Raw genomic sequence first — 22,337 nt, 5'->3', positions numbered from 1 at the left:
TAAGGCATAGCATGCCCTAGATAAATAAACTTATAATGCATTGTATGTTTTAGAAAATTTAAAACTTAACTGGATTTAGCAGTGCACTTTTTTTCGTCCCTGCAGAAGATGATAAAATTAACAAACAGTTGAGTTTCACTTGATATGGTCCACTCAGGTACACAGTTTAAATCACCTATTATTGTCAGGTATCTATTGTCCATCTATTGTCCATGTCAATCAAAACAGTTCACTTCAATTATTACCTGTGGGGAAGTTCTCAAACCTCTTTCCCAGCTTAGTTTATTTTGGCACCTTCTGGAGGAATGAAAAAAAGTGCACTGCAAAATCCGGTTAAGTTTTTAATTTTCTAAAATATAGAATATATTTGAATTTTATTTATCTAGGGCATGCTATGCCTTAAAACTTTTCCAGATGCACAGGTTTGTCTGTACTCAGAGTAAATTGTGAGGTGAAAATGCAGCCATTTTAGACGAAGGGTCCACATGAACCTTAACATGAATGTAAGTAAAGTGTGTGGAATGTACATGTGAACAGCAAAGACAGGATATAAACTCTGTAAACCATTTGATACTCTTTGACTTTGTGCTATCCATTTTTGATATGGCACCCAATTTAGGCATCTAGATATGAACCACTGCCTACACTGCACCTCAAACATATCAAACAGCCAAAAAAACCAACTTACATTTTATACATACATTAGGCCTTTAGTTTTCTTGTTTGAATTGTTTAACATTTGTCATTTCTGGGCCTTTTATAGCTGCCTGCGGTATGGGTTTTGCTCATTGTTGAAGGCTGTATGGTGACCTATAGTTGATAATTTCTGTGTCATTTGGTCTCTTGTGGAGAGTTGTCTCCTTGGCAATTATACCACATCTTCTTATTTTCATATTAACACTGGTACAATTCCCAATGAACAAGGGTGTTCAGATATAATATTGATGCCTTAGAATCTGGGTCCGTTCACCCAAAATCATGTTTGCTCCCATTCACAATCGCACCCTTTTTATTGGTTTTGTGTTGGATAATTTTGTAATTGTGTTTTAGTTAGTGTATTGCTATAAATAAGTTTTTTTTATTGTTTCAAAATGAAGTGACATTCTAAACATGAAACAGGTTTCCTTTAGTGTTTTATTAATTATTTTGACGAAATGCATAATGAATAAAAAAATTGTCATGATAATCAAGGCAAAGTTCATTTATCATAGTTTATCTCAGACTTGTAAAAGAATGGTGGAAGATAGCAAAAGGCTATTAAACTTGTCACATTGACATTACCATGACAACAACGAATTACACAAAAACTGGGGCACAAAGGACATGTTTTTTTAGGTGTCCACGGTGTTGCATGTCAACTGTAAGCATTTCCATGTGTAACATGTGTAAAGAAGATTGAAGATACCAACATATATCATGTGTATATATGTATATCATGTGTATATATGTACTGAAGTTTGTTATTCCTTTAAAAATAAAAAAAAGCATTTTGAGGAAAATTAACTGAGTTTGATCTTTATTACTACATACAGTTTTATACTTTTAGCATGATTAAAATGGATAAATATTTGTTAAAATTACATTATGTATGCAACAGGTGCATATCAATATATGTACATGTATGTACAATGTATTATATCTCTAAAGTGACTTACATATTTATCCCTTTATTTTCAGATACATATATAGATTTAGGATGAGATGAATAATTGTTTATCATTAAGAAGGCATAATGTATGGTATGTATATATGTAAATGGTGTTCTTGAGATCTTTTAAATGGGATTTTTTTTGTGTGCACAGATTTTTATAGTTTGTTCTTATGTTGTATTGTTACACCACTGTCTCAGGTTAGGGGAGGGTTGGTGCCTTCAAACATGTTTAACCCCGCCACATTCTATGTGTGCCTGTCCCAAGTCAGGAGCCTGTAGTGCAGTGGTTGTCTTTGATTCATGTCTGTCATATTTGAATTACTTCATACTTTTCATGTTGGGGCCTTTTATAGATGCTATATGGTATGGGTTTTTCTCATTGTTTAGGAACTAGACTAGGGATGTTAAGTTTCGGCCTTGCATATTTTTATGGTTTAATGACTAGCTAAAGTCAATGTTACGTTTTCACACTTTCGAGTCAGTTAATAAAACTGAGAATGGAAATGAGGAATGTGTCAAAGAGACAACAACCCGACCAAAGAGCAGAAAACAGCCCAAGGCCACCAATGGGTCTTCAACACAGAAGTGCTGACTACTGGGCTTGTGATACCCTCGGGGAAATAAATCTCCACCAGCAGTGGCATCGACCCAGTGGTTGTAAATAAACTCATCATAGATACCAGGATTGAAATTTTATATTTACGCCAGACGCGTGTTTCGTCTACAAAAGACTCATCAGCGACGCTCGAATCAAAAAAATATTAAAAAGGCCAAATAAAGTACAAAGTTGAAGAGCATTGAGGACATGTTTAGTGAGCTCTCAATCCTCCCCCTATACCTCTTACCAATGTAGAATAAACAAACACACATATACGGACAGTAAAACTCAGTTTAAAAGAAGTCTGAGTCCGATGTCAGAATAGGTAACAGAAGAAACTAAGCAAAATGACAATGATACATAAATTAACAAAGGACTACTAGTAGTTACTGAAATGCCAGCTCCAGACATCAATTTAACTGATTAAAAGATCATGTCTTCATCACATGAAAATCAAACACAATCCCTCCCGTTAGGGGTTTAGTATCATACCATCATAAGATATATGAGAAGAACATAACCCATATCATGCCAACAACTGGTTGTAGAATAAATGTGTTTATTTCCGATGCAAAGACCCTATGAGTGAATCAGCATTAATTCCAAAATATGCCATCTTTAATGACTGACAACAGTATCTTAACTATATCTCTTCTGGATAAGTCTGTTCAAAGGTTTGGTTAGCTTTTGCGGTGAATAAGACATTTTTGTGCTTTGTATAGAATATTCCCATAAAAGATTGGATGTGAAATACCTGAACGTATAAGATGTCTGCATGTTGATTTATATTTACAAATGATGTCCTTGTACCGATGATAAAATTTAGTAAATGTTTTGACTAGTTTGTGATACAGAAAAACCTGTTGTTATAATTTTTCTGTAATACAGACATTTCTTATGTTAAAATCAAAAACTTTGTTACATACACGAGCGAATCGAACAAGTTGAGATATATGAACACCATAAGATGGTGACAAGGGAACGTCACTATCTTAAAATGGATAATTTACAATAGGAAATGAAAAATCATCTCTTTTATCGTAAATTTTGGTATTAAGCTTCCTGTTAAGGATATAGATATCAAGATCCAGGAAACGGCAGTGTTCATTGTTAGTATTAGCTTTATTTTAAGTCATTTCAGCAGGATAAATCTCTTTAGTGTACATACTGAAGTCGTTATTATTTAGAGCCAATATATCATCCAAATATCTAAAAGTGTTATTAAATTTTTGTATCAGATGTTGTTTCGATGGGTCTCATAACAATACAGAAACAGGTCCGAAAGAAGTGGTGCACAGTAACTATAAGTCCCCATTGGGATTCCGATAACTTGACGATATACGAAACCTCCATAGCCAACAAAAATGTTATCTAGTAAAAACTCAAGTGCAGTTATCGTATCAAAGCAGGTGCAATTGACATAGTTCTTTTGTTTGTTGTTATTAAAAAATGACCTAAAAGAGTTGAACATATATATTTGCATTCTGACTTTTATTTCTAATACAGGAGATTAGAAATGAAAAAAATCTCACAATATAAAAATAAGGAGATGTGGTATGATTGCCAACGAGACAACTATCCACCAAAGTTCACATACAGTGGATGTAAGCAATTATAGGCAACCGTATGGCCTTCAACAATGAGAAAAAAACCATAATGTTTATTACATCATGTTGGGCATTTAGATGTGGAATATTACATGTACAGGATAATAAAGTTCTGTGTACACGAAGAGAATCCCTTGATAAAGATACATGAATGAATTGGTCCTTTTGAAACGACCGTTTTAAAACAATTTCTAATTTCAGTATGGTATCAGATTTTTTCTACCCAAACATGGGAGGAGTGGAAAGTCACATCTATCAACTATCTCAGTGTCTGTTGGAAAAAGGTCACAAGGTCATTATCATGACACATTTCTATGGTGACCGAAAGGGAGTCAGATACCTCACAAATGGTTTAAAGGTATAACATTTATACATGTGATTCAAGATGACATTAAACAGGCCCAATGATGGCATAATTTCCTGTGACCACAATTAGTAATTAAGGGTCAAAAAGTGGGCCAAAAACAAGCATTTTTCTGGTTCGCAGAGAATAACTTGAGTATAAGTGTATACATGTAGATCTCTATGACATTTTAGCACAAAGTTCCATACCACAAAAAGGAAGGATGGGATTGATTTTGAGGGTTATTGTCTTAGCTGTTTAGTAATTAGGGGCCGAATAGAGGCCAAAAACAAGCATTTTTCTACTTTCAGCAGCCGGTTGTACGAACGAGGCATTAGCCTAATGGGTCATTAAGTCTTCATTAAGCCTTTATGATGCATTAGACTAATGAAGACTTAATGACTCATTAGACTAATGAAACGTTCGTACAACCGGCTGCTGGACAATAACTTGTGTATAAATGTATGGATCTCTACAAAATTTTACCTCAAGGTTTCATATTCCAAAAGGAAGGTTGATTTTGGGGGGTATGGCCCAAATCGTCTAGAAAAAGGGGTAAAAAACTTGAATTTTCTGGTTTCTGGACAATAACTTATGTATGAGTCTATGAATTGCTATTTAATTGTGCCACAAGGTTTTATACCATAAAAGGAAGGTTGGGATTGATTTTGGGGGTTATGACCCTAACGGTTTAGGAAAAAAGGGCCCAAAATTAAACTTTGTTTGATTTTCAATTCTATGGGTTCTTTGATATGCATAATATATAACAGTGTTTTTGCTTAGCATCACGGTGCGGAGCTATTAGTTTCAGTTGATATACACGCCATCTTGAAATAATTACTTATCACATAAAGATTCTGATTGGTTGCTTTATGATTCAGCTGAGATACAGCAACAGTTATTGGCGTAAATAATGAGATAAAGAATTACAGACTTTTCTCGTCACAAGATAAGACATCAAATGCCGGAAAATTAACTATGTGTATTTCAGTTCCGATCAAGTGTTATTAATGCATGTTCGTTTTATTATGCAAATATTGCACACAGAAATTCAATATTGAAATATCAATTTTTAACACCTGTTTATTTGCTTTGTTAATCTGCAATATGCACGATTTGTTTAGCTTAACAATGTTCCAATACAATGTATACAAAAATGCATTATCTGTATTTTATAACTTCTGCCAATCTGGGCACACCTCCAGAAAGGCACAACTCGAGAGTCGTGTTTTGTAAATGTTTTAAATTTCACCAGGTAAATCGATTTTTTTTTAAAAGCATGGGTGTATAACGTACAACACTGAACAGCCAGTTTAAAATTTTAGAAAAGTTCATCTTAATATATATACAAAAATTGATATTCCAAGTCTAAGACATCCATTTTATATCAATCAATATCTAAAAATACCACATTTCCAATACTAAATCAATAACCACATGCACACGTATAACCTTAAATTAGGATAGATCGAAGCAGTCCACAGTTTTTAAAAAGCTCAAACTTGTAGATTTTTGATTTTGGGCCCAGTTTTCAAAGTTGGTCTAAATTGGGGTCCAAAATTAAACTTTGTTTGATTTCATCAAAAAATTGATCTATTGGTGTTCTTTGATGTGCCCAATCTATCAGTTTTTTAGATTTTTGATTTTGGGCCCATTTTTAAACTGGTCCACATTAAGATCCAAAGTATCCAAAATTAAACTTAGTTTGATTTTAACAAAAAATGAATTTTTAGGGTTCTTTGATATGCTGAATCTAAGCATATAAGTAGATTTTTGATTTTATGCAGTTTTCAAGTTGGTCCAAATTGGGATCCAAAATTAAAACTTTGTTTGATTTCAACAAAAATTGAATTTATTGGGTTCTTTGAACTGCTGAATCTAACTGTGTATTTAGAATTTGGATTTTGGTTCCAGTTATCAAATTGGTTCACATTGAGGTCCAAACGGTTCAAAATTAAACTTTGTTAGATTTCTTCAAAAATTGAATTCTCAGGGTTCTTTGATGTGCTGAATCTAACCATGTATTTAGATTTTTGATTTTGGGACTGGTTTTCAAATTGGTGCACATTAAGGTCCAAAGGGTCCAGGAACTTAGTCCCAACTGTTCAGGGTTCAATATCTGCGGTCGTATCAAGCTGCACTTTGCAGAGCATTTTTTTCTAATTTATGTTATTAATTTTGCAGGTTTATTATTTGCCATTTCCAGCTTTTTATAATCAGTGTATACTACCAACCATATATATCACATTTCCTCTGGTGAGGAACATTCTCATCAAGGAACAGATCACCATAGTACATGGACATTCTGTAAGTTTATAATCAGTGTATACTACAAACCATATATATCACATTTCCTCTGGTCAGGAACATTCTCATCAAGGAACAGATCACCATATTACATGGACATTCTGTAAGTTTATATATTTTGAGGAACATTCACACAACATCATCACTTTTAATGAATTATTTAAAAAATAATCTTACACTATATATAATTTACTTCTATTTCTCTTTACTGAAGTCGTTTTGTCATTTCTTTCAACTGTTTCTTATCTGTTCACAATCTGTACCAACATCCTTCCAAAGACACATGACTGTTGAACACATGAAACTTGTAATCCTACACAGATTTATATTTTCGTTCCAGGCATTTTCTACATTAGCCCATGAGACGATGTTCCATGCAAGGACCATGGGACTGAAAACAGTATTTACAGACCATTCTTTGTTTGGATTTGCTGATGCCAGTTCAATACTCACAAATAAAATTCTGCAGTTTTCATTGGCTGATTGTAATCATGTGATATGTGTGTCCCACACAAGGTATGATAATAATTCATTTCTATGTATATGAAGGTAGATGCTGTATATGCATTAATAATATAAGATAGAGATGATTTAAATCTGTACATGTTCTTCATACAGGTTTTCCAGAAAAACCACATCCAATCAGATAGAAGTAGAAATGCTTGAATTTTTATGTGTAGCTCAGTTAGAAAAAAGTGTGCATTTATTTCAAAATTCCTTATAGCATTGTTTGTGTATGCCATGTGAAATCATCAGTTATTCTGACATTTGTGGATATTTTTTCTTCAGTTTTTCCTAATAAATCAATGTTATCTGATCAGATTTAAAAAAATAATAACACTTGTTACAATACTGCATTAAGAGCAGATGTATATGGACCATTAGGGAATAAATGGAACACTAGATTTATCTCAATTTTCAGGTAAAGAAATAAAGTATACCAATTTAATCTTATTTTCGAAATTAAAACACAGCATTAGGCACAGGACTTAATGCTTGAACAAAAAACATTAAAATAAGATTTGTGACAGCATATATTTTTTTATTTCAGTAAAGAGAATACAGTGTTAAGGGCAGGGCTAGATCCCAAAGAAGTTTCTGTCATACCAAATGCTGTTGATGCAACCATGTTTGTGCCAGACCCTTCTAAAAGACATCCTGGCAAAAGTATATTATAGAGATCCACTGTTTTTATATGCATAGGCATTTCAACCTGAATGTAATTTTTCACAGACAGGAATCCCTTTTTTCATTCACATGTAAAAGATATAAGAAAGTATTCCTTATCTTAAAAGACCAGCTGCACAATAGAAACTGTTCTTTTCTCACAGCTGACAGACTAATGAATTAACTATGATAAGTATACATGTATATATGGATTCTATTCTTGTAGATTTGTATTATGAGCTCTTTCAAATTACATAATGCTGCACATACAGTGGTTATCATCTGTTTTAACATAGAACAAAAGAAAGTATAGAATGTGATCATTCTAAAGGTCATTTAGTATATCAAGGATGTAACGAATAATTAAAGACGTTTTCTGTGGTATGAATTCTTTCAAATTGTTCTTGCATTATATGCCAGATTTAAATGGTAAGAACATGACCTATGTATTGATAAGTGAACAGAACTGGACTTTTAAAGTTGAAACAATGTTTGTTAAATTTAAGAGCGAAGAAGTTATCTGTTCATTTGACCAACATTTTATTAAGGGGAGAGTTGAGGACTCACAAACATGTTTAAACTTGTGACATTCTTTATCTTCCTGTCCAAAGCTTGATTACCTGTAGCCCAGTGGTTATTATTGGTTTCTGTCTTCCATAATAATTATTGTTTTTCCTTTAAGGTAATTGACATATATCAGTTTTCTATGATGAATTCTTTCACACTGTCATTCAGCTTACTATACAGTATAGGATTTGTTCATTGTTGAAGACCCAACAGTGATCTGCCTTGACTATAGACTAAACCATGTCTATTGGTCTTTGTTGGATAGTTCTCTCTTTTGCAATAATTCTTTATCTACTTATTTTCATTTTCAATGAGATTACCTTTTGATTGAAATAGAGCTATCGTTTAAAATTTACATCGTTTACATTTCAGTAACAATAGTTGTAGTCAGTAGACTTGTATACAGAAAGGGAATGGATTTGCTAGCAGGAATTATCCCAGATGTGTGCCAAAGTCACCCAGATGTACAGTTTATTATTGGTGAGTACTGTAAATATTTTGTCAGATTTTATCAATATGTTTCATTGATAAATTCTTTATCAACATTAGGATATTAAATATAACTGCAACACTTAAATTTTTACATCTGTGATATACTACATGAAAAGTAGCTGTTTTTGAATTAAAAGATTTTCTAAGCAACCATCAATATATACATGTATGAATAGAAATATTCAATGAAATGAACATTCCTTTTCAGTAATCACATAAAATGTATACTGATGAAAGATATATTAGATGAAAAGTATATGTAAAAACTGTCTCATATGTGATAAATCAACTATGAATTAATGCCTTTAAATTCTTTAAGGATGTTCGCTCCTCTTGTTTTTGATTTTTTCCAGATATTCGGAATCCTCTGGTTTTATCCATGTAGTGCCATTAAAAATTTTGCCCGCAAACCCCTACTTTTTTTCCATAATTTTATTACATATAGTTTAAAAAGGCATATTTGAAAATCTTATAAAATCCTTGTTATTTTTTCATTGTTTTTGAAAGAAAAAAGGTGTCAATGTTAATTGTATGAAAAATCTAGAGAGAATCATTTCCCGCCAAATTTTCAATGGCTTATATCTCGAAAACAAGCACACGGACCCTTCATTTTTTTTCTGCTTTTTTATACGCCCGTTTACGGGAAGTATTATGGTATACCGTTGTCCGTCTGTCCGTCCGTCCGTCTGTCTGTCGTCAACATGTCGGACATTAACTCAAAAATGCTTTAACCAATTTGCATAAAACTTTGGTGAATTGATTATATCTATTGACATGAGCTCCCTTTTGTTTTTTATAAAATTTAGATTTTACGTTTCTGAGTTATGGGGTTTTATTCATTAAAAAAAGGGGGATTTTCCAGTTTTCGGACAATAAGTCAAGAATGCTTTCACCAACTTGCAAGAAATTGATGTGAATTGTTTATATCTATTGACATCAGCTCCCTTTCGATTTTATAAATTTTAGATTTTACGTTTCCGAGTTACAGGGTTTTCTTCATATAAAAAATATTTTCGGACAAAAACTCAAAAGTGCTTTCAGCAATTCTTATGAAACTTTGGTGCATTGTTTGTATGTATTGATGTAAGCTCCCTTTAGAATTTTATAGATTTTACATTTTACATTTCTGAGTTATGGGGTTTTATTCATTAAAACAAGGGGTGTTTTTTCAGTTTTCGGACAATAACTCGAAAATGCTGTCACCAATTCTCATGAAACTTTGGTGAATTGTTTATATCTATTGATGTAAGCTCACTTTTTATTTTCATAAATTTCTAATATGACATTGAGAATTAATTGAACTTTATTTGTTTATACTCTGACAACAGATTTACTAAGTATTGCACAACAGCAAGAAATCTTTAATTGTATATAATTTCAAATCATATAACCAATTTCAAGTTCTTTGACTACATTTATTCAGAAACCTATAATATGTCAAATATTTAATTACAATCCAAATTCAGACCTGAATCAAGCTTGAATATTGTGTCCATTTTTGCCCCAACTGTTCAGGGTTGGACCTTTGCGGGCGTATCTAGCTGCGCTCAGGGAAGCAGTTTTTTTAGTTCCTTCATTTATATACTATCAATTTATAACAGTCTTTTAAAAAGCTTGTTATTTTGAAACAGAGCGAACATCCTTAAGTAATTTTTAGTTCAGGTTGCTACAGCATGTGATGTAAATTTTACCTTACATAAGTTTCTGTATACTACTGTAATAAGTAACCTATGTTATATTATTTTCAAAGGTGGAGATGGTCCTAAGAGGATTTTATTAGAGGAAGTAAGAGAGAGACACGAGTTACATGACAGAGTTATAATGCTTGGCATGTTAGAGCATAGGAAAGTCAGGGATGTAAGTAAAGTTACATGACCGAGTTATAATGCTTGGCATGTAAGAGCATAGGAAAGTCAGGGATGTAAGTAAAGTTACATGGCAGAGTTATAATGCTTGGCATGTTGGAGCATAGGAAAATCAGGGATGTAAGTTACATGACAGAGTCTTAATGCTTGGCATTTGGAGCATAGGAAAGTCAGGGACGTAAGTTACATGACAGAGTTATAATGCTTGGCATTTGGAGCATAGGAAAGTCAGGGATGTAAGTAAAGTTACATGGCAGAGTTATAATGCTTGGCATGTTGAAGCATAGGAAAGTCAGGGATGTAAGTTACATGACAGAATCGTAATGCTTGGCATTTGGAGCATAGGAAAGTCAGGGATGTAAGTTACATGACAAGAGTTATAATGCTTGGCATGTTAGAGCATAGTGATGTAAGCTAGGATAAGGGTTGTTCTATGTGTTAAAAAAATTGATTTGATTTCTAAAAACTCATATCTGAATAAGGTATCTTCGAAAAAAAATTTGTTAAAAGAAAATAATACTCCTTGCTTGAAGAAAGGCAATAATGAACAGTAGATATAAATGTAATAATTAAATGAATATTTAATTTTTTAACTCAATAATCAAGTTTGATTACAAAGAATAAAATGAGGTATATGTAAATGAAATAGCATCTACAAGTATTTTTGAAGGAAACAGATTTTAATTAAGTTATAATAACTAGATATTATGTTGAATTGTATCGGTAAGGGTAAAACAGTCAAGCATGACACTTAATTGCCAATTAAGGAAAACACATTAACAATTTTAATCATACATTTAGAGAAAATAATTTCATAGATGACTTTCAAATTTGTGCATTTTCCAGTACATTTCCTATGTCACAAAAGGATGTTTTATCACAGTAAGAAACGATGGTTCAATGATATCATGTACGCCGATTTACCTTGGGTCAACCCATGATTTTTGTTGAGCCTTCGACTTTTGTCGAAAAAGCTAGACATAGCGATCCTACATTCCGTCAGCGTCGGCGTTGTTGTCGTTGTCGGCGGTGGTGTCCACAAATATTCACTCTGTGGTTAAAGTTTTTTGAAATTTTAATAACTTTCTTAAACTATCCTGGATTTCTACCAAACTTGGACAGAAGCTTGTTTATGATCATAAGATAATATTCAAAAGTAAATTTTGTAAAAAAAAAATTCCATTTTTTCCGTATTTTTCTTATAAATGGACTTAGTTTTTCTGCCAAGAAACATTACATTCACTCTGCTGTTAAAGTTTTTGAAATTTTAATAACTTTCTTAAACTATCCTGGATTTCTACCAAACTTGGAAAGAAGCTTGTTTATGATCATAAGATAGTATCCAGAAGTAAATTTTGTAAAAAAAAAAATCCATTTTTTCCGTATTTTACTTATAAATGGACTTAGTTTTTCTGCCAGTTAACAATACATTCACTCTGTGGTTAAAGTTTTTAAAATTTTAACAACTTTCTTAAACTATCCTGGATTTGTACCAAACTTGGACAGAAGCTTGTTTATGATTAAAAGCTAGTATCTAGAAGGAATTTTTTTTAAAATTTTGTTCCATTTTTAGGCAGTTAAGCTGCCTTATGCTAGCACCCTAGATTTGTGTTCTTCCTAACGAATGCTGATAAAAGTGCCATTGTTGTAATCTAGCAGGCTAATATGTTATTTATAACTAATTGGACATTTTTTTCATTCTTTTAATTCTGGAATACAAAAAATATGACCAGAATAACCTTAAATGATCGTCGAACGACCCATAATATTTGAAGTTGCACATAGGAAATAGTGCTCAATAGAAATCCGTACGTAGTTTATTATCCCCTGTGCTTTTGGCTAAGATGGCAAAGAACAATTGTATGAAATATTTCATCGCCGAAAATCTGTAATTACAAGTCGTTTATATTTCCCAAATGGCAAAATGCGCAGGAATATTGTTCATGTACACCAAATCTCTATGATAGAGGGAATAAAGTTATATATAGTACACATGTAGTCTAAGTTGGCGGTAATTTTAACTTACACGAAACGTAAGTTCGTTTGATTCTGATGATATAAAGTCTGATTAAGCGAAAGTACTCTTAATCATGATATTCTTTTAGTTTAAGAAGATTGTGATTATTTAATTGATTTCAATTAAATGTATGCACATTTAAATTCCTTTCTTTTATTAAATTATTCCCGTTTATCACTGAACTTGTTGTTTTTATGAATGAAAAACCGGAAATCGACGTAATCAATGTCGACCAATCAGGTCGATGTTTTAAGAAATGCGGAATAACTCGTCCCAGAGACAAGTCAGACCGAGTCCACTCGGACCGTCTAAGAAAACAACTCGGACCCCTTGTCAGATTAACTTAGGGTTTCATAAAATGTAAGACTAACATGTCTAGCGGAGCCATCAATCTTTCGTTTGTGCATTGGGAACTATTTAGGGGTATTTTGAGGGGCCTAAAGAAGGGAGGGGTTTACTGTAGAACCCTATGGGGTTTTATTTTCAAATGACTATTTATACTCGAAAACAGTAAGTGATAGACACGCGTGGTCTTCAGTAATGAGAACAGGACAATGAAACAAATCAAATAAAATATAGGGTGATTCCCTGGGGGTCATCCCACCCCCCTTCAATTTTAAAATGTTCTTTTATCTTGTAAACGGTCGCGATCTCCACCTCTAAACCATATATATACTTGTATGGGACAATAAAACAAATCAAATGAAAATTTGGGGGAATCCCTGGCGTCACCCCACCCCCTTCTGTTTCAGAACTTGTAAACGGTCGATATCCCCACCCCTAAACCATATATATTCATGTATGGGACAATATAACAAATTAAATGAAATATAGGGGAGTCCCTGGGGTCACCCCACCCCCTCCTGTTTGAGAACTTGGAAACGGTCGAGATCCCCACCCCTAAACCATATATATTAATATATGGGACAATATAACAAATCAAATGAAATATAGGGGAGTCCCTGGGGTCACCCCAGCCCCTCCTGTTTGAGAACTTGGAAATGGTTGAGATCCCCACCCCTAAACCATATATATTAATGTATGGGACAATATAACAAATCAAATGAAATATAGGGGGAGTCCCTGGGGTCACCCCACCCCCTATTGTTTGAGAACTTGTAAACGGTTGAAATCCCCACTCCTAAACCATATATATTCATGTATGGGACAATATAACAAATCAAATGAAATATAGGGGGAGTCCCTGGGGTCAACCCACCCCCTCCTGTTTGAGAACTTGTAAACGGTCCCCACTCCTAAACCATATTTATTCCTGTTTGTCATTTCAAAATAATTTGAATGATATACAGGGTCAATCTCCTAGGCGTCACATTATGTGACATATGCATATCACTTTACTAGACCAAACCAATGTGTACAGGACTTTGCCCAATGTCAGGCGACCATGGGAATGACGAATTATGGGAGCTTTGTTTGGGAGACTTCCTAACAGCATCCTGTTACAATTATTTCTTGTTTATTATAAAATTTTATTGATGCAAAAAATGAGTCTAGGTAAATTGAATTTACTTTAATTATTTTTTGAATTATTTCTGGGCCTATAAAAATTTTCATTTATGGCTCATTTTAAAGAAAACATATAAATCTTTCAAGCAGTGTAAAGCCCAAGAATGTTTGACCAATTGTTTTATTTGACCGAAGAACCTGAGATCACCCCCAGTTTTTGGTGGGGTTCGTGTTGCTTAGTCTTCAGTTTTCTATGTTGTGTCATCTGTACTATTATTTGTCTGTTTGTCTTTTTATTTTTGGCCATGGCGTTGTCAGTTTGTTTTCGATCTATGAGTTTGACTGTCCCTCTGGTATCTTTCGTCCCTCTTTTATAATCACCTGTCATTTTATTCCAAACTTGGTATGGAGTGATATCACGGACTTGGGGTGAAGGTGGGGGTGATTTACATTTACTATGGTCAGGGCAGTCAGACCTCACCTTTTGATCATTGTAGTAGTAAACATTTGTCTGATTTGTGTCTCATAACTTTTGTACTGTAGAACCCAAACTCAGTGTTCCTTCCAGGGAAGCAAGTCCATTCATACAATTACGTCAACTTGTACCACTAAAAGTCAACTGTTACCAACGTTAACTACCAACTAGAACACCTGCAATCATTGCGAACTTGTACCACTGCAGACTCACCATTAAAAATATACATTGATATATGCGTTGCTTTAGAAAACCTTGATAAAATATTAATTAATTTGCCTTAATAATCAATTCATTAAATAAACATAAATGCACAATATACGAATGTTTAATGTTTGTTCTTTCAAATCTGAAAAAAAAATTTGAAGCAACACTGCCACAGTTTTCATAATTACGTTTGCCTTGGTTTTTGGTTAACTGCCTGCAGCGCTTACAGTGCTTTGATTTCTGTATTTTACTTATAAATGGACTTAGTTTTTCTTCCAGTTAACATTACATACAGTCTGCAGTGTAAGTTTTTAAAACATTTACTAGATTCATAAACTATCCTGGATTTTTACGAAACTTGGATAGAAGCTACTTACAATCAAAAGATAGTATAGGGAGGAATATTTTTATTAATTTTTTTCCTCATTTTTGTTGAGCCTGCGATTAACAGCAAAAGTAGGCGAGACACTGGGTTCCGTGGAACCCTTACAAATTTTTATTCATAAAAACTACTTGAGATTGGTCTTTTTGTTTATGCTTCATGATTGATTGTTTTTTTTAATTTATTTCTACATACCAAGGAGGGCACATATACAAACAACATTTTTATCTTGATTATAATGTTAAAAGTGAGTTTCTTTCTGACTGCTAGATGTTTGAATTGAAAGGAAATGTGATATACTTGAACATTGAAGGTAAACATCCTTGATATTCTTTGTAGGTTTTAGTACAGGGAGATATTTTAATCAATACTTCACTGACAGAAGCTTTCTGTATTGCTATTGTAGAGGCTGCTTGTTGTGGGTATGTAATAAAAATGGAGCTTAAGCTTACATTAATTTAAAAACAAATAATTATAAAATTTCAGACACATTTATGATTTACACAACTTAACATGATGAAAATAAGTCTTGTCAGGGGTGTAATCTTGGTATTATCTGACAAAAACAACTTTTTCTTGTCTCCTCTTAACATGGATAGGTCAAGTGAAGTCGTCATCTTTTGATTGCTTATTATTAGATATTGGATTAAACATTTAATACCACATAGAAAAATAGTATGTTATAGAGGAGATTTTAAGTAAATGTTAATGAGACAGTAACCCAACAATCTAAGTTTTTAACTTCATTGATCTTCTCATAGATTTTATTATGCATTAAACAAGTGCAAAAAATACACTTATAAGCAAAAAATTAGATGAAAATTTTAAATTTATACCAATTTCTTAATCACAACTTTAAAATTGATTCAATAGTTTCAGATACTAATAACATTGTTTACTTTGGTCATGCACATAAACATTTTGTATGGCAATGAACAGAATATCAATATTGTTTCTATATTATTTTACATTTTATAAGTTTACAGGTTGTGAGTACAAAAGTAGGAGGAGTGCCTGAAGTATTACCACCAGACCTTATCTACCTCGCTGAACCAAATGATCAAAGTTAGTGCATTGTATTCATAAAATATTAAAATAGACCTAATATCTACCTTGCTGAACCAAATGATCTAAGTTATTATTCCACTGTATGTAAATAGTGATAGCTAAATTAACATTTGATTGGTTTAGATGATCCCACGTGACATTAAACAAAACTTCATATTCCCTTCTGAGTATCAGATTCCCATCTGAAGATCAGGATTACCTAAGTCATTATTGTGTTCAGACGTAAAAACAATTCAAAAAAAAATTCAGAGAAAACTTATACTAGAATGAATAATTAACTTTTGATCGGTAATGTTTATCAATGTTTTAGTTGCATACAGTTATAAAGCAAGCGGATAAGAAACATTGTATGCAAATTAATATCTTATAATCAGGAAGTAAAACAATGTATAGGTAGTGGAATAAAACATTCATTTCCCTTGGATTAGGGAGATATGAAGATTTGTTCACCCTCAAAAAGTCATATTTACCTCAGGCAATACCCTTTGGGAAATATGACATTCTATTTGACATGATTTATTATTAAAGAATAAAAAGAAATTCTGTCTTACAGAAAGTGTGGATATTTCAGGTTTAAGAGAAGAATTAGAGAGGGCTATAGCTGACAAAAGGGCAGGAAGGAATGTTCCTCCATTTGTGGCCCATAATAGAATAAAGTTACTATACACTTGGAGAGATGTGGCACATAGAACAGAGAGAGTTTATAATAGGGTAGCAGATTTAGTGGAGAGAGAAACCAAAGAGAGATTATCTAGGTAAAAAATAACCTGAAGAAAAAAGTCTCTATTCTAAATCTTGCATTTTTCATTTAATAAAAATAAAAATTTAGAATCAGCTTGCAATTTTTATAAAATGTGAACTTCAATTTAGGGCCAAAGTTAAATTCACATTCCAGCTGTGTTGAATGCTATGTAGTTATCTCCCTTGTCCAGTGATTTAAAAAAAATCAAATTCATATAATATCTCCAGTTTTAGCATAAAATTATCTCTTAACTAAGAAAGCATTAGGAAAAGTTCCTTTTTTATTTAAGTTGTTTGGATTTATTTTTTATATTTAAATTTTTTCTATATTTCCATAGATACTATAGTTGTGGACCTCTGTCAGGAAAGCTTTTTGTTATAGCTGCAGTATTAAATATCTGGTTCATGTGTTTTCTGCAGATCTTTCAGCCTAGACAGGTTTGTAAAATATCTGTTCTGTTTGGTAGAATCTGAATAGTTGTCTAATATAACTTGTTTTATGTTCATGATGAAAACCACATTTAAAACACAGAACTGTTTAAGGATTGCTTCACCTGCCAAAACTATTATTTTTTATCCATCCTTTATTACCTTTTCCATGAAATCCCTTGATGAAAATCTGTAAAAAAAGATAAATATGATACTCTCTCCTACCAGAGTTGCTGTCTAACATTGAAAATGTAATGTGCACAATTTTAAAATTATGTAAGGGCCACTTCCTACCATACTTAAAGGAAGGGATTCTTGTGTTTCATGCTCTCAACTGCCATCCAAAATGGCTGTCGCCCAATTAGAGTTCCCTTTCCATATATAACATATATAAAAACAGACTAATTAAACTTTACCACATATTCATAAGTCTGTCCAAATCAAGGCAACTTGTCAGTAGTTATCCATTTTCATGTCTTAGAGTGTTTTTGTCATTTGAAGAATTTTGTATTGATTGCAGATCTGTTAATTTTGACAACTGTTTTACACTTGAAGAGCTATTTAGAGCTTGACATATTGTATAGACATCTTTCTATTGTTAAATACTGTATATTGACCTGTACATGCTTGTTTTTGTTGTTGGGTTGCTGTCTCATTGATGTATACCCCACATTCTTTATTCCTATTAGTTATTCCTGAATTTACTGTATATTTTCTTTTTATTTACAGAAGATAGAAATTGCTCAAGAATTACATAGACCACATATTTTCAAGAACTTTACAAACCAGAAAAATCAGAAAGAAGAACAAAGGTCACAAAAACGAACATTATCAGAATGTGAAGACAGTTTAACAAATGGGACCACATCAAAAATTTTGAGACGATCAAATAGAAAGAAAAGAAAATCAAAACAAGAATTATGATGTTTATCTGTGATAGGTCTATTTTTTTTTATATTATCTTAATTAATTATTCATACATGTTATTGATAGTACAGTAGTATGAATTTAAAACATTTTAATTTAAATAGCATTTTTAGCAGGTGCTGGTTTGTCACAAACACAGAGTCCTTTTACATCAATCAAAAGTAAAATGCATTTTATTTTAGGCAAATATAAGTATAGATACATAATGTGTTGATAGCTACTTAGTTTAAGATTGAAATTACCAAAATGTTAAGTTTATTTTATTACATCTTTAGTAATATAGTTATTCAAAAACTTGGGTCTGATAATTACATTTCTATTAATAGATAATTACATTTCTATTAATAGATGGGTTATTTTTGTTTTAAGATTTTACCTTATAGTAAGCTCACAATTTAGTAATCAAATGTTTCAAGTAATTAATTTTTTTTATTATTATTCATATGTGCAGTCTAAGACATTTTCCATGATTAAGAAACTTCTTCAAAAATGATTATCAAGAAAAATTAAAAAGAACACAGAATAGAGCAGTTTTTACAGAATTAGTAATCTGATGTTGGTGTCTCAGGTTGATACGGGTATGTTATTGAAAAAGTCATATAATATTCTCTATTTATTTTACCAAGCAGTCAAGGTATTTCGTCATGTTCATTGCAACCAATTTAATGATTTGTGTCAGTTGTAAAAATAAGGAGATGTGGTATGAATATCAATGAGACAGCTATCCACCAGAGTTCAAATGACTTGGATATAAGCAATTATAGGTCACTATATGGCCTTCAACAATGAGAAAACCCATAGTCAGCTATAAAAGCCATTGACATGAAAAATGTGAAACAATTCAAACAAGAAAACTATCTTGCATTCTTTTAGAATAGTTATTAAATTTATTACATTGACATTAAATATAAAGAAAGTCAAAGATTCAATGGACTATATCTTTTTCTTATTCTCAGTTTTCCATTTTTGTTTTGATGCATCTTACTTGGCATCTCCTGACGAGACCTCTAATGTCTGAGGAAAGAAAATACAAGAAAAATCAGCTTATATGTGACTTGGAAATCACAGTATTTAATTGCAAGTAATGAAATATATTTTTATACATATCAGGGAGAAATGACTGAACTTAAATTTTAATTTAACTTCACTAACAAATAAGCAAAAGATAACTTGTACAACATTTGTGGTTTAGACATGCCACATCAGTGGGAAATCTAGTGGCAAAATATAACCTCCTCTGTAAACACTGAAAACTAGACCTTTTCGATGTTTGTCCTGTTTTAACAAGGATGCTATCAATTATAAATTCATTGGAAAAAGTTCTGGTAAATAGTAAAAATAGAAATAAGTTGAAGTAAAAACAAAACTTCCATTCAATGTTATCATTTCCCTCCTGAAGTACTAAACCTTTAGTACAGAGAGCTATAAGAGATTGCTGTAAAATTGGTTTAAAATGTTGCTTTGCAAATAAATTCCTAGAGTATCAACTTCCATTTATTTTTCTACTGGCTGTATACCTTTCTGTAAATATTTCATCGCCGGAAATCTGTTATTACACGTCGTTTATATTTCCCAAATGGCTAAATGCGCAGGAATATTGTTCGTGTACAACAAATCTCTATGATAGAGGAAATAAAGTTATATATCTAAGTTGGCGGTAATTTTACAACTTATCTTGCCAAATAAGGTTGTTGTTTTATGAATGAAACGAGGTCATGAAACAGTTCTGGAAATCGACGTCGATGGGATGTTTTAAGTAATGTGGACAACTCGTCCCCGAGACAAGTCGGACCGAATCCACTCGAACCGTCTAAGAAGACAACTTGGACCGCTTGTCAGATTTACTTAGGGTTTCATAAAATGTTAGACTAACATGTCTAGCGGAGCCATCAATCTTTTGTTTGTGCATTGGGGTCTATTTAGGGGTATTTTGAGGGGCCTAAAGAATGAATGGGTTTATTGTAGAACCCTATGGGGTTTAGTTTTTAAATTTTCAAATGACTATTTCTCGAAAACAGTAAGTGATAGACACACGCGGTCTTCAGTAATGAGTAAAGGACAATAAAACAAATCAAATAAAGTATAGGGCGAGTCCCTGGGGGTCATCCCAACCCCCTTCAGTTTGAAAATGTGCTTTTATCTTGTAAACTATCGCAATCCCCACCCCTAAACCATATATATACTTGTATGGGACAATAAAACAAATCAAATGAAAATAATTTGGGGGAGTACCCGGTTTCACCCACCCCCTTCTGTTTGAAAACTTGTAAACGGTCGAGATCCCCACCCTTAAACCATATATATTCATGTATGGGACAATATAACAAATCAAATGAAATATATGGGGAGTCCCTGGGGTCAGCCCACCCCCTCCTGTTTGAGAACTTGTAAACGGTCGAGACCCCCACCCCTAAACCATATATATTTATGTATGGGACAATAAAACAAATCAAATGAAATATAAGGGGAGTCCATGGGGTCACCCCACCCCTCCTGTTTGAGAACTTGAAAACAGTCGAGATCCCCACCCCTAAACCATATATATTCATGTATGGGACAATAAAACAAATCAAATGAAATATAGTTGGAGTCCTTGGGGTCACTCCACCCCTCCTGTTTGAGAACTTGTAAACGGTCGAGATCCCCACCCCTAAACCATATTTATTCATGTATAGGACAATTTAACAAATCAAATTAAATATATGGGGAGTCCTTGGGGTCACCCCACCCCTCCTGTTTGCGAACTTGTAAAAGGTCGAGATCCCCACCCCTTAACCATATTTATTCATGTATAGGACAATTTAACAAATCAAATTAAATATATGGGGAGTCCCTGGGGTCACCCCACCCCCTTCTGTTTGAGAACTTGTAAACGGTCCAGATCCCCACCCCTTAACCATATGTATACATGTATGGGACAATAAAACAAATCAAATGAAATATAGGGGGAGTCCCTGGGGTCACCTACCACTCCTGTTTGAGAACTTGGAAATGGTAGAGATCCCCACCCCTAAACCATATATATACATGTATGGGACAATATTAAAAACAAATCAAATGAAATATAGGGGGACTCCCTGGGGTCTCCCCACCCCTCCTGTTTGAGAACTTGTAAACGGTCGAGATCCCCACCCCCTAAACCATATATATTCATGTATAGGACAATATAACAAATCAAATGAAATATATGGGAATTCCCTGGAGTCACCTCACCCTCTACTGTTTGAGAACTTGGAAATGGTTGGGATCCCCACCCCTAAACCATATATATTCATGTATGGGACAATAAAACAAATCAAATGAAATATATGGGGAGTCCCTGGGGTCACCCCACCCCCTCCATTTTGAGAACTTGAAAACAGTCGAGATCCCCACCCCTTAACCATATATATTCATGTATGGGACAATAAAACAAATCAAATGAAATATAGGGGGAGTCCCTGGGGTCACCTACCACTCCTGTTTTGTGAACTTGGAAATGGTCGAGATCCCCACCCCTAAACCATATATATACATGTATGGGACAATATTAAAAACAAATCAAATGAAATATAGGGGGACTCCTTGGGGTCTCCCCACCCCTCCTGTTTGAGAACTTGTAAACGGTCGAGATCCCCACCCCCTAAACCATATATATTCATGTATAGGACAATATAACAAATCAAATGAAATATATGGGAATTCCCTGGAGTCACCTCACCCTCTACTGTTTGAGAACTTGGAAATGGTTGGGATCCCCACCCCTAAACCATATATATTCATGTATGGGACAATAAAACAAATCAAATGAAATATAGGGGGAGTCCCTGGGGTCACCCCACCCCCTCCTGTTTGAGAACTTGTAAACGGTTGAGATACCCACTCCTAAACCATATTTATTCCTGTTCGTCATTTCAAAAAGATTTGACTGACATACAGGGTCAATCCCCTAGGCGTCACATATGCATATCACTTTACTAGACCAAACCAATATGTACTGGACTTTGCCCAATGTCAGGCGACCATGGGAATGACGAATTATGGGAGC

At 33.3% G+C, this 22,337-nt stretch overlaps 1 protein-coding gene across 4 annotated transcripts; it reads left to right on the top strand.

The window, feature by feature from the left end:
- Positions 1-1,600: 1,600 nt before the first annotated feature.
- LOC127719869 (phosphatidylinositol N-acetylglucosaminyltransferase subunit A-like) lies at positions 1,601-21,643 on the top strand. 4 transcript variants are annotated; one of them, XR_007990514.1, is made up of 13 exons: positions 1,601-1,739; positions 4,058-4,214; positions 6,384-6,506; positions 6,847-7,022; positions 7,558-7,673; positions 8,613-8,720; positions 10,483-10,589; positions 15,485-15,567; positions 16,125-16,210; positions 16,785-16,968; positions 17,293-17,392; positions 18,113-20,704; positions 21,065-21,643. XR_007990514.1 is itself a non-coding variant. In XM_052226213.1 (12 exons), exons 1-12 carry the CDS (start codon positions 1,702-1,704, stop codon positions 18,305-18,307), a joined length of 1,473 nt encoding a protein of 490 aa, XP_052082173.1. In that variant the 5' UTR covers positions 1,601-1,701; the 3' UTR covers positions 18,308-21,643. The 4 variants fall into 4 exon arrangements, 2 of the variants coding, with proteins under 2 accessions (XP_052082173.1, XP_052082174.1); XR_007990513.1 differs by having other exon boundaries at positions 18,113-20,944; XM_052226213.1 differs by having other exon boundaries at positions 18,113-21,643.
- The last annotated feature ends 694 nt before the right edge of the window (positions 21,644-22,337 follow it).

This window comes from Mytilus californianus, unplaced genomic scaffold, assembly GCF_021869535.1.
Source record: "Mytilus californianus isolate M0D057914Y unplaced genomic scaffold, xbMytCali1.0.p SCAF_11, whole genome shotgun sequence".
NCBI classification, from domain to species: Eukaryota; Metazoa; Mollusca; class Bivalvia; order Mytilida; family Mytilidae; genus Mytilus; species Mytilus californianus.
Note: the sequence above shows the minus strand (reverse complement) of the source record. Positions and strands in the feature narration are given on the sequence as shown.